Source organism: Trachurus trachurus (genome assembly GCF_905171665.1).
Source record: "Trachurus trachurus genome assembly, chromosome: 16".
In the NCBI taxonomy this organism is placed as follows: Eukaryota; Metazoa; Chordata; class Actinopteri; order Carangiformes; family Carangidae; genus Trachurus; species Trachurus trachurus.
Window position 1 is genome coordinate 25,828,778 of NC_139902.1, and position 13,421 is coordinate 25,842,198.

The 13,421-nt window shown below is 38.8% G+C and overlaps 1 protein-coding gene across 1 annotated transcript; it reads left to right on the plus strand.

Moving 5' to 3' along the window:
* Positions 1 to 5,074: 5,074 nt before the first annotated feature.
* Positions 5,075 to 13,218, plus strand: LOC310999586 (antizyme inhibitor 1-like). Its single transcript, XM_083990065.1, has 12 exons — positions 5,075 to 5,300; positions 6,350 to 6,473; positions 7,544 to 7,754; positions 8,259 to 8,432; positions 8,829 to 9,001; positions 9,202 to 9,336; positions 9,560 to 9,641; positions 10,072 to 10,146; positions 10,262 to 10,427; positions 10,703 to 10,818; positions 11,551 to 11,768; positions 11,875 to 13,218. Exons 3-12 carry the CDS (start codon positions 7,653 to 7,655, stop codon positions 11,987 to 11,989), a joined length of 1,356 nt encoding a protein of 451 aa, XP_083846191.1. The 5' UTR covers positions 5,075 to 5,300; positions 6,350 to 6,473; positions 7,544 to 7,652; the 3' UTR covers positions 11,990 to 13,218.
* Positions 13,219 to 13,421: the final 203 nt, after the last annotated feature.

Consider the following 13,421-nt stretch of genomic DNA (forward strand, 5'->3'; position numbering starts at 1 on the left):
CACCACCACCAGTCACAACAACACACACCACCATCTCTCTTTTTAAAATAGAGTAAAGGTCAGGACGAGCGACAAAGGGAGGGATCTCTCCTCTCTAGGACACACAGAGATTGACTGAGTGGATGTCATATGCACAAAATACCAGGATGACAAAATGACTCATACTGTAATAATGGCAAAAAAAAAGAAAAGAAAAAAAAGAAAGAATATAATACAAACTTTATTTGTCAGAAACCAAAGGGTAACAACCACATTTACACACACAAAAGACCTAAAAATAAATAAATAAAAAAACAGGAAAGAAAAGTAAACAAATAGTTGTGATATGTTTTTTTTCTCCATAACATCAGCTTTACAAAGAACATTTAATAAACTGAATCAATCAAAAATTTGAAAATTAGAAATTACATATCATGGATAGATATATATTTAGAAAAATGTATGATGACATGTATGGTCCATGTATGACATTTCCCAGATGCTTTAATACCAACGTATAGGACACATGCCTTTACATAAAGGGGGGGGGGGGTCTCAACAACACTCCAGCAACTATATCTGGATTGTACTGCTGTTATACAATTGTGATTTCATTAAATGGATTGAAAAAAATGAACAAAAATTACATTATGACAGAGAGATATAGAAGATCTTTGTACCTACAGCCATCAGGCTTTTTAATTGGTCTGCAAATGGTAGATGAGGTGACAGACAAATAAATTTCCCTTTGAGGATTAATAAAGTAATTCGTATTTGTTATGATCCTTGTACGACATTTCCCAGTTGCTTTAATGCCAACGTATAGGACACATGCCTTTACATAAAAGGGAGGGGGGGGGGGTCTCAACAACACTTCAGCAACTATATCTGGATTGTGCTGCTGTTATGCAACCGTGCAGAGCCCAGCACAGCAACACCCATGAATAATGACTTTATTTCGTGGAAGGGGGGCAGATATTTCAATGTCAGAGTCAATTTAACAAAAGTTAATTTAGGGGAGGGAATTGTTTTTGTTTTTTTCATTTTTGATATGGAATTCAACAAATATCCTGAATCGCAGACCTCCACCCCCGACTTCAGCCTCAGTCGACATTCCAAGGACATTATTACCTTATTAGAGAAGGACACAGACAATCTTGGATGCCAAGTCAGCAGCATTTTGCGACTTTAGAGTTACTAAATTTGGAAAAGCTGGGTCAGGTTTCCTGACTTTGGGTGTCTCCTGTACAGAATCTTAGGAAAACGCCCCCAAAGGGACATGTTTATAGTTCAGTGGGTCTGGGGTTCATTGTTTTAGGACACAATGCTTGGTCTGCCTGGAGCCAACCCTCGACATCAAACGGCAGGGTGAGTTTGCCCATGGCTGGAGAGAGGCCAGTCTGCCGGGGATGTTATCAGGACCCACACACACACACACGGCTGCAATCAGTCAGTCTGCAGCACGCAGGCTACTGCTGAGTCTGGCATGTAATCTCTTCACGAGAAAAGTGTTATTTTAGCAAAAAATAGGACTGAAAAATAACTATTTCTAGGCCTAATGCTATCCTGTATTACGCACATGGTCCTACACTGGGCTCCTCAAGCCATTCAAGCTTCTCACGCACACGTTCTGGGATTTGTCTCAAAGTTGTGTTCAGGTGTTAAAGAGCTGGCCAAAAACTAGGGCATTAAAATAGCAAAAACAACAAACAGTGAAACTGTTACAATGGACACACTTCATCCACCTCTTCTCTTCCTCCACTTGTTCAGAAACTGCTGCCTGTTTTTCTTTTAGTACAAACACAACGAAGCACCTCAGTTTGTTTGGATTGAAGGTCTTTAAATGCTTCGTGTATACATTGTCCTCCTGCTGATCACCTGCTCGATCTTTACACAACCTGCACTTAGATGACTTGGACTTCCATATAATGTAGGCTACACATGTATGTTCACACAGACACATATTAGATACAAATCATTAAATAAAGCATTATTTAGTTTAATTTACAGGAAAGACCTGATGGGTTATAATCTAAAAAACATTTTTACTTTCACAATTGACTATATTACAAGACGTAATGATCTAAATGTCTCTCTCATAATTAATTATTCTGCAACCTATCTTGGCAGACAGGAAATTAGGGTGAAGTGAGCATCATTTTTCAGACTGTGTCATTGTTCGTCCATCATGGTATATCACTGTATCGCTCCACCAGTGTGACTCTATTGTTAAAAATGACATGTAGTGGGAAAGCGAAGAGATAAAGAAAGTTCCTTTCAGGTGACATAGGAGTAAAACATAGTCTAGTTTGGTTTGGTTTGGTTTGGTTTGGTTTTGTTTAGTTTGGTTTGGTTTAGTTTAGTTTAGTTTAGTTTAGTTCAGTTTAGTTTAGTTTATCTTAGTAGGATTGACATCACAAATGCAAAAGAAAATAAATAAAAAATGAGTCAAAGATATCTTAATACGTACATACAACAATGTTATAAACTCGTATCTTCATCTATCCACATTGGATGAAACCACATCGGTATTGATGGGGACATATTTCTGTATGGGCTCCTGCAGACAGTCGCTTTATATCGTCCTGCTTAACATTCAGGTCAGTGTGAGGAAAAGTTTGTTGGGAGTTTCTTTCACTTAGCAACATTCTTTGGCAAAAAAGAGGTGAAACCACTGCTGAGTGACTTAACAACACTTACAACACTGGAGTCTGTTACGTAAGACCAATTCACAGCGGCTTTAATCAGTCACTCATTTAAATATAGAGAGTTGGTGCATATTTACGGGTGTCTCGTCTTGATTAAGTTTTGTTTCAAGCTTAAATATACAGAGGGTAATCAATTTGTTGAAGGTGTTTTGTAACTGATTAATTATTGTGTGGATAATATTATTTTTTCCTCTTTTTACTGCAGATTTTTGGTCAGTGAGGGTTAATCTGAGTTTGGTTCTGTCTAAATCTGTGTGTTGATGTAATCTGCCTGCTATGTTTGCAAATAAGAATTCCTGCTGCACAATGCAGCCACTGGAGTATTTGCCCTTACAGTGGGTGGTACACATGTCTCGCTGTCGCATACCCAGTGGCTGCGATGGCTATTATGATCCAAACAATGGAAATCAAACATTGTGCGTTACTGGAAGCCACTTTAGATGCTATGTGCGATTAGACTTATATATACATAGGCTCATTTAGTGTTGGAGAAAACAGGCACAAAACACGGAACAGCTTTTGTGTTGCAGTCTGAGGAAAAGACGCAGCCTCAACAGCCTTTACAATGGACTCTAAGCAGTAGTTTTATTGGCGAAACAAATGCTGCTATTGTTTATTTTTCCCTGAGGAGCACTCAAAGCTCATCTAACAGTCTGAAGAATTTCGCAGTTATGTGAATTCACAGAAGTCCCTGGTTAGCAACACAATAACAACACATCAGGCACTGTTGCATGATGTGGGTCACTCTGTGGCAAAGATTTAGGAGATATTGCTCCTTTTTCAGTAGCTAACCTATGCGATAAGAGGAGTTTTGTATGGAATTGGTGATCATCTTGTAGTGTATTATACACCTTAACTATCAATATACCACAATTTCACACTATACAAAAAGTTTATCTTGTGTGTGTTACAAAATCATGCATTATTTTTGATTTATAAGATCTGTAGTAACATGTAAAATTGGGGACTAAGGGAACACTGAGTGGACAAAGACGTGACTGAAAATGACTTTGACAGAGATAGGATATTGTTAGAATAAACAGAAATCTCAAAGGAAAGAACAATATTTTCATAAATATATATATTTCTAGTAATTCTTTTTGAAAAATCTTTAGATAAATTGTATTATTATCAGTGAAAATGTGCCATACAGGCTTTAAACTCCTAAAATGCACAATTAGACACTTTTTTTTCTTAAAAATATCTGATATGTTGACCAGTCAATACCATTGTGATGCCAAGATTGATAAGGAATCATAAATAACCCACAGGAAAACATTCCCTTTCTGTTTAGTTGACAGTAGCGCTCCTTGGCACCCTCCTCCTCCTCCTCCTCCTCCTCCTCCACTGTTGAGGAGGGAGACATGCAAATGCATCTCCTTGAAAAAAAAAAAACACTGCCCCAGACCCTGTATTTTCAGAGGCAGGCACAACTTCTCAAAGTCACAACAACAAAGGCAAAGGGACGAGAGAATCCAGCTTGAGCTTGAACTTGAAGACGAGAATAGATGCATCCATTTACTCAGCAGACATGGAAGTTATGTTTTGCAACTTTTGATTGTGGCAACAGGTAAAAGGGAACATTTACAGACTTTACTGGACAGCATTTCGTCCTTTTTACTGAATCATGGGAAATACAATGAAGACATAACACAGGTAATGTTGAAAATCTTTACACTTCTATGTTTTAAAAGTTATTATAGGCTTAGTTATCAGGTTGATTGAAGTCATCAAGTTGTGATTTAGTCGGTGAAGATGCACTTTTCTCGTTGTTTTTCTGGTATACAACTGAGCAAAAGAAACTGAAAGCATCACACACATCTTCATTGCACAAAATTAAACTGAAAGCATCACACACATCTTCATTACACAAAATTAAACTGAAAGCATCACACACATCTTCATTACACAAAATTATTATGTTTAAACAAGCAAATTATTATTGCTACTATTATTGTAATTGCGATATCTTCTTGTATGATGAATAAAGTATTGTCTACTCTACTCTACTCTACTTGTAGATAATTGCTGAAAGATTTATGGCTTCGTTAATATAAACTTCACATGTCATCTATTACCGCAGCTGAGGTCATCGTGTTTGATTTTGACAGCTCTTATTGACTCCTCCTCCCATCTCAGATTAATCAAACTCGAAATATTTAAGTCGAATCAAACCAGGAAATAGTTTTCATCGTTTTATAAATCTTTTGTAATATTTACTATGAAAAGACAAGTTAATTATTTTATTTTTTATTTTTAACGAATTCAATTTTTTCCTGACTATTTCCACGCCGATGCCTCCAAAAAACGTCACCAAATGTTTATTAATACGCATTTTATTTTGATACGTCAACCGGAAGTGCTGCTGTTAATTTTGACGTACTTGACGCTTTTCTGTTTGTCCGCCGCCGCCGTTGTCGTCGTCGTCGTAGCCGTCGTCGCTGTAAATGATCCGTCCATTGTAGCTCGAACCCAAACAAACAAGACGATCCTAAACCTCGCCACCACGTCCATGGCAGCCACCTTTTTCTCTTTTTGTAACCCCACCACTCTTTAAAAATTCCGCCGAAAAAGAAAAAGCGTTCTGTCCCCTCTTTTGGGTTTTCCGCAGACGTAAGTATCATCATCACGCGTTATTAGCTTGTTGCTAATTAACGTTAGCATGTTGTCGAAATTAACCAGATAACAAAGTGTATATCGTAAACCAAACGAGCTGGCTATAAGTGGATTGAAGACAACGTAATGGTCGGTATTGTGATTGTTTAAAAAAATAACTAACAGGTTCATGTATAAACGCATTTACATTATATGATGCTAGGTAGCTAACTGCTAACTGAAGCTAATGTCACCATTGAAAACAAACGACCTGTTAGAGCAGCAGGTCAAATATTGTGAGTTAGTTAGTGGCTAAAAAAAAAAATGTGTTATTTAGCAAATAAGGCTATGAAAATACTTTTAAATGTTAGAGCAATACAAATCTTAATCAGAAACCGCTAAATCATTATTATCACCTTTATTTAGACAAAGAAATACATTCAAAATACACAATCAACACAAGTAACAGAATATAACATTAAAAAAATGAATTGACAATCAGCAAGATGAGTCAATAAAAACAGGAGCAGTTGGTGGTAAAAAAACAAATAAGATAAGAGATTTAAATTGCACTAATGATAAATAGGAGGTAAGTTTAAGATTTGTTCTGCATAGTGTTACAAGTTGCAGGTGCACAGAATAAAAACTGGTAGGAGATCACATTAAAACACACCAATGAATTATTATAAGCGGGTAAATACATACAATCACATTACTATTTAACACTCAATAAAACAAACAGTGACATTTTAACTGCACCACATACAAAGTGACACATTGAAAATGTGTTGAGTCTTTACTAATTAATAACTTCCAGTCTAATACCCAACCCTATCATCAATTTTGCCTGCTCAAATGCATACCATTGTTTCCCCTTTACCACATTACACATTTGATTGTGCATTATAATAATGTGAAGGTGGACTGAAGCATTGTGCCAGCGGAGGAAGGAACAGTTGCTCCTCTTGTCAGCTTGAGTTGTTACCCTGGCTGTCAGTGACTGATTCCTGTGTGTCCTGTGTCCTCATGTGCTCCCCCCATTTTTTTTTTTTTTTTTTTTTTTGCAGGTGTACAACAACTATCCAGAGGATTTAGGGGCAGCTCTATACCGAGAGTCATTTGACTTCAACGCCGAGCCACCTTGGGATCCTAGCTGATAGTGGACAAGTTCCCACCCCAGGACTTATCCATGTGAGTAAATTAGATGTGATTCTGAAGAATTAATGTGTCCTCTTTTTGATTGCATTGTGGGGTATTTTCATTGCAGAAACAGGGAGGGAGTGTAATATCATAAATGCGTTATGACAAATTACCTTCACTGAATCTCTAAAAGGGTGTATTAATAAATAGCATGTCCCAGATAAATCACAAACAGGCTATAGTTAGTTTTAGATCTAACATTTCAGATCTATTTCCAGCACTTCTATCAGAGTAACAGCAGAGTGTGTATGGGACTTACTTTTATCTGTAGTCGTTTCTGTCTTGCTATGATTTATTTCTTGGGGCTGCAAGTTGCAAAAGTCATGGTTGATTTGTAGAGAGACTGTTGAGCCATCTTTGATGTGTTTCTGCAGAGAAGACTTTGTAATTTAAGTCTTCACATTTCCTCTGTAATTGCTGTAATTTAATACTTTTTCACAGTGAAATCAAGGATTCACCCTTGTCCTTCTGCCTGCTCATTTGTTTCTATCAGCCGTGTCATAGTAGTCTGCCACACAGCAGTCTTTCTAGGCACATTGTTTAGTCTCCCCATTTAACCCCCCCCCCCCCCCCCCCTCAAAACCATAGTCATTCCAGATCTGGTCCAGTCACTGCTGTGTATCTCTGACGTTGTGTGCAACATTTATTGAAAGTAAAAGTTGTGACACGGACGCAGACAGTATTGTACCTTGCTTAACGCCATCAAAAAGAACTTTTACGGGTCACCAGCTCAGGGATTATTGGTGTTTGTTGGGAGTAATTGATGGTAAAGTAAATGAACCCTGTGCCCCAGACTCTGTGTTTTCACAGTGGCTTTTCAGAAGAATAGGCCTCTTCCACAAAGCTGTCCCATATCATGAAAAACTGGTCCGTGCTCTGATTGGACGGACGCTCATCGAAAATGACGCGTTTTTGATTGGGGAGGTTTAGCGTTCAAGCTAATGAATAAACAAGAGTCAGACAGCACAAATAAATATGTGTAGCAGTCCAACTATGGCTCAATTGTTGTGCTTTTTGAACTTTTTGTCATTTGTTGTCTTGTCACTTTTTTTTTTGTACAGTTTGTTGCAAAAGCTTAGGACCCCAAGGGCTCGAGAGCGAGTGAGCAAGACCACTTCAGATTAGCCACATTCTTTATGCCTGTTGGATTAGAGGAAAACGGTTGAGAGGATGAAAGGTATTGCTGATGAACCACAGTATTCTGTTGGCCTGCTGGACGGAGGCACGGCGCTCTGTGATGTGATTGACAACCACATCTATGAACAAACTCTGGTAAGGAGTCTCATACTTTTTCTAAAACACCTGTTGTGCTGTTTGTTATGTTTGTTTTTTTGTTTTTAGCCTTTATTTAACCAGGTAGGTCCCGTTGAGATACAATGACCTCTTTTCCCAAGGGAAGCCCAGCCAAGACAGCAGCATAGGAAAGTTGCAACAATTAAAGACACACAGAAACTCACACAACAACACAGATAAAATACATGCAAGATAAAAGCAACAGGACTAAGAAGAAACAAGAACAAGTGCGATTATATGTAGCTGCTCCAATGTCTCTCACACGGGTTATCAAAATTGCAAGGTTGATGAGCTCCTTGAACGTTTTCTGCAGTGCGTTTCAAGCAGCAGGTGCAGCATACATAAAGCAGTGCTTACCAAATTCAGAATGAACTTAATGGGCACGTTTAAGTAAATGTTGATCTTACGTGTTGTAAAAGCGTGGAGAGTGTGTGTTTTTGTGACTCATACAGTATATACATGTATGTTTTCTTCCTTCCTCAGTGTGAGAAGAATGCATTCTTTGTAGCAGACCTGGGAGTCATAATGAGGCAGCACGTTCGCTGGCGAACTCACATGCCCCAAATTCGACCCTACTACACTGTCCGCTGCAACAGCAGTCCAGCTGTTATTGAGGTCCTTGCTGCTCTTGGCACTGGATTCATATGCACCAACAAGGTAGTGTCCTACAAACACTAACTGCTACTATCTCTGCTGTCAGAGTCACGTTTCAAACCACGATCAGAAAATTGCAGTGTTCATTGTTAAAGCTGCACAGTGTTAGATTTTTAGCAAAAAAATAAATAAAGCTTAAAAGAAGCTTGAAAGATTTTATAACAGTATACCTTATCATACCATCCTTCTTGACAAATGTAACATTGCTGAATGATGTTGCTCTCTTGGTCCATAAGCTGTAGAAGAGTTATAAAGGCACCACCAAGTGGCCAAATTACCTCAGTGCTCAGCTTTATTGTTTATGCTAAACTTTTCCGAATAGGTTTGATATTGAAATGTCAGTTCACATGCTGCATATTAATGAAGCACTTCTCTGTTTTCTTTCTCTTTGTACGTCAGTCTGAGCTTGAGCTGGTGCAGAGCCATGGCATTCCCTCTGAAGACATCATCTACAGTGGTGTTTGCAAACAGGTCTCCCAGATTAAATATGCTGCTAAGAATGGCATTGACCTTCTGGTGTGCGATAACGAAGCAGAGCTACGCAAGATTTCTCGCTCCCACCCCAATGCCAAGTAAGTACTTAGTTGTTTCAGTGTTGGTCCTGGCGCCAGTGGTCATGTGACTTCAGTATTGGCTTTGTTATCAGTTATTACTCATGTGTTTCACAGGAGAAAATCCAAACAAGTTGTAAAGATACACAGTGAGCGTTTGTAGGTATTTTCCTCTCAACAAAACATTGACCACATGCTCTTTGTTTCCTGTGTTAATCCAGGCTGCTGCTGCAGGTGTCAACAGAAGCATCCAACCCAGACGATGAGATCGGCATGACGTTCGGCTGTTCCCTGAAAGACTGCAGGCATCTGCTGGAGAAGGCGAAGGAACTGGGCGTCCAGGTGGTGGGGGTCAGGTGAGGCCTGCAGAAATGCACCGTGGCTGGTTAAAGGTGGTGTTGGATCCTTGAATGGACCTTGGAAAGAATTTGAATTTGATGCATCGAGGAAAAATTAAGTATGAACTTTATAACAACCGTAAAAGCAACTCTTTTTTAAGTAACCAGCCAGCCGTCCTACTCCAGGAATAAATGCAGCTTCTTGTCAAGGAGTCAAACTGACCGTTAAACCCTCCCACAGGTCTCACATCTCCAGCTCCTGTGAGGATGAGCAGGTCTATGTCCATGCCGTCTCTGATGCCCGCTGTGTCTTTGATATGGGGGTAAGTAATCTTATATAAATATTGTTTAGTTTTAATAGTTTATTTGTATCAGGGACAATGTACAAAATAACATTAGTCTCAAAATGAGAGAAGATGCTTTGTATCGGATTTAGCTTACTAGCTACTTTCCGTCCGTAGTCCCTGGGCAGGTGAGTAAGAACAATAAAAGGATAAAAAATGTCAACTTACATAACAAAACAAAAATCCATACACATGTGCATATAAACACCCACTCACACGTCACAAACATTCAGGTACAAAACATATTTCATAACAGAAGGAAATAGGAACATACAGTTATTAAAATACTTCATACTTTGACAAAGTTAAAAATAATTTAGGTTTAAGATTAATGCTGACATGACTGGTTTCTTAGGATCCATTTTTTGACGTTTTGGTGACACATTTACAATCCTTTTGTCCGTCACAGGAGGAAATCGGCTTCAACATGAAAATCCTGGACATTGGAGGCGGCTTCACTGGCTCTGAGACTCAGCTGGAGTTGGTCAGTATATTTCTATCCGCTCCCCACATGACATTAAAGAAGTACATCCTATCCTATCACATAAAGTTCCTACTTTTTCACCGCAGTCATCCTTTTTTTTTTTTTTCTTTTGCAGGTCAATAGTGCAGTCATGTCTATGGTGGACCTGTACTTCCCTCCTTCTACTGGGGTTTCCATCATCGCCGAGCCTGGCAGCTTCTTTGTGTCCTCCGCTTTCACCCTGGCTGTCAACATCATCTCTAAGGAGGTGGTGGCACGAGATCGCCAGGACCAGGCACACGGTCAGTGGCCGGATATTTGCTTTCAAGGGCTAATTTACTGACAAACAATGAGATGTTTTATATAAAGTCAACTCAACTGTTGTTTCAAAGAGCTAAAAAAAGAGATTCAGAGAGAATGTGACAAGATTTTTCCATGATAAAACACACATACACACACATACAGGGACTCGCAAGTTGAAAATAATACCACACTGTTGCAGGTGGTAAATATAAACAAGTCTAAAAATAAATCTGTTACACTCTAACAGATGTTGTGTACTATTTCTCCTGAACAGATGATCCGTCTCCCAACGATGAGCCAGAGTTCCAGTACTACATGAACGAAGGAGTGTACGGATCGTTCGCCAGCAAACTCTCTGAAACACTGATTGCTGCTCCATCTGTTCACAAGGTGAGTGAGTGTGAAACACAGTCTGATATAATAATAAAAACACAGCTCACTCATAGACCAAACCTTGAATCATCAAGATGACTGACATAAACATTCTTGTCTAAGTGAATTTAAAACAGTAATAATCACCTGTTCTTTACATTCATGTCCATTAGTATGAACCAGGCTTTCATTTTTTTTAACTTTATTTTATTTTATTTTGTCATAACAGTAACATGACATATACATTTCCTTTCATTTACATTTTTTCCCTTTCATTTTCAAATACAAGTTATAATACATACAAACTCTGTTCTGATTTGTTTTGGTCTTGTTTTGTTGGTAGTTTGTTAGTTTGCTTGTTTGTCTTTTGTTTTTTTGTTTGTTTTTATTTTAATGCCTTTTGTTTTCACTATGTAAATGGAAATCTTATGTACAAACTAAGGGTAGGCACAATAAGCTATTGCTTCAGCCTACAGAAGAAGATAAAGTAATAATAAATAGAAAATAGTAATAAGTATATTACACAAATTTAGAAGGAGAGTAAAAAAATATATAATAAAAATAAAAATGATTTGCTCCATCTGGTAAATATCCCATATTTTCTGAATCTCTACATTATAAGTAGGGCGAAAAAACCAGACAATTTCATGGAGTTTCCCCAAATCATACCAATTTGTGTGCCATTTTTCTGTTCTTACTGTAATTCAATGAAAAACAGTTGTAAAACAGGTGATCTCTGTTTGTTTTCAGAGCTCGTCCCTGGATGGCGCGGTGTTCAGCAGCACCCTGTGGGGTCCCTCCGGGGACGACCTGGACCAGGTAGTGGAGCACTGTTTGTTACCTGAGCTCCACATCGGAGACTGGCTCATGTTCGGTCACGCTGGAGCCTACAGTCTGGGTCAGCCGCTCTGCACCGCATCCGACTCCCCCCCACCACCTGTATACTATGTCATATCCTCCAGAGACTGGTAAGGACAGCCCATATATATGGTATATATTTACATTTGGAGGGAACACTGCAAAGTTCACGTTTCGGACAGTAACCGTGTTTTTTCCCCGTTTTCCTTCCACCAGGTTTGAGATGCAGGACACCAGTGTCACCCACGAGGCCACGCTGAAGAACTTCTCATTGATCCCTTATTTCCTCAATTCCTGCCAAACGGAGGCTGCGCTCTCAGTCCCAGCTTAGCAATCGCCAGACCAGGAAGGCTTTAACTCCCCACTCCCCGCCACCCCTCTCTAGTTTTCTGCTGCTAGCTCCCCCTGGTCGACATTCCACTGGGATGAACTGAACCAACAGTGCAGATAGAGCTTGAAATTGCTGGGACCAGATTGAATTCATCTCACAACCCCCCCCCAATGTACAGTGTATTGTGTGATTAGACCTTTAAAAAAAAAAAAAAAAACCACATAGCTGTTAATTAGTATGCAACAAAATGGACGACTCCAGAAAGACAGATGCATCTTTCCCCTTTGCTTTGGGCATCCCACGGCACTACAGTTTACACCCGTACAGTAGACATATAATGACTTAACATAATTATATCTGACAAATGTATTATCTATATCTCCATTGCTGCTGCCCGTCTTGTAAAGTAAGATATGTATATCCCAGAGTGAAGCCGTGTATTAAATAAATAAATAAATAAATAGGAACGCAGTTCTGAGACCTGGGCAGGATGCTTTGCCTCAAAGATGTGGTTTTATCATTTATAATTGGTTGTATATTTTATTTTGTGTGGTAAAAGCTTGATTGTTCCCATTGTTACATTTTAAACTGTGTTGTCTTACTCAGTGTTTTTAAACTGGAGGCTTGCAGCGCTACGTCGCTGCACCATATGCATGTGCATTTACTCATCTGCGTGATGCAGTAAATCAAGCCAATGTGGTCATCGTTCAGCGTCTCCATGGAAAATGATAAGTGCCGTCTGACCTGGTGTGGTCTGAAATGTCATGGCTCAGTGTTCACCAGTAATCTGGTGTTTGAGTGTTTTTCTGTGATGCTGAGTAGCTCACTCCCAGACTAGCGAAGGACAGCAGGTAACTGCAGGTTGATGAGACAGCATGTGCTTCTGATGGAACAAGGGAAGTGTTGATGGAAAAATAAATCGACTGATGTGGATTTTTTTTTTTCTTTTTAAGAAAGCAAAATTTAAAATGCTTAGAACCCTTTTTTACTACTTCAGTCATATTTAATAATATTTTTTTTTCAACATTTATGTTGAAGGAGCATTACAAAAATCTTTTGACTCTGCAAGCTTTCTTGCAGTGTGTATCATATCTGTGAAGTTGTCTTCCAATCTGTGTGTCTAAGGCATGATGAGTTATCAGGCAGTTGCCTTTTATTAACTTGTAGCTGTGCTTGTCAACATGGAACAGTAATAAAAAAAAAAACCTCATTGACTGGACTGTGAATAACTGGCTCTGTGTTTTATTATTATCATAACACATCATAAATGTGCTAAATTCTGCTATTGTTTTACAGACACTGATACTCCTCTGTCCAAGTAAAGCAACTCTTATCCTGGATGATAGAGTCAAGACTATTTTTGGAACGACTAAACAACAGGAGTTACTCTTCAGTCTATGAAGTGTCAGTGCATGTGAGGAACATTATCTTT

Bases quoted from the DNA above. Each gene is read 5' to 3' on its own strand.
- LOC310999586 (XM_083990065.1), top strand. From the start codon at position 7,653: ATGAAAGGTATTGCTGATGAACCACAGTATTCTGTTGGCCTGCTGGAC. The intron at 8,433-8,828 runs GTAGTGTCCTAC...TTTGTACGTCAG, and splicing joins GATTCATATGCACCAACAAG to TCTGAGCTTGAGCTGGTGCA. The intron at 9,002-9,201 runs GTAAGTACTTAG...GTGTTAATCCAG, and splicing joins CGCTCCCACCCCAATGCCAA to GCTGCTGCTGCAGGTGTCAA.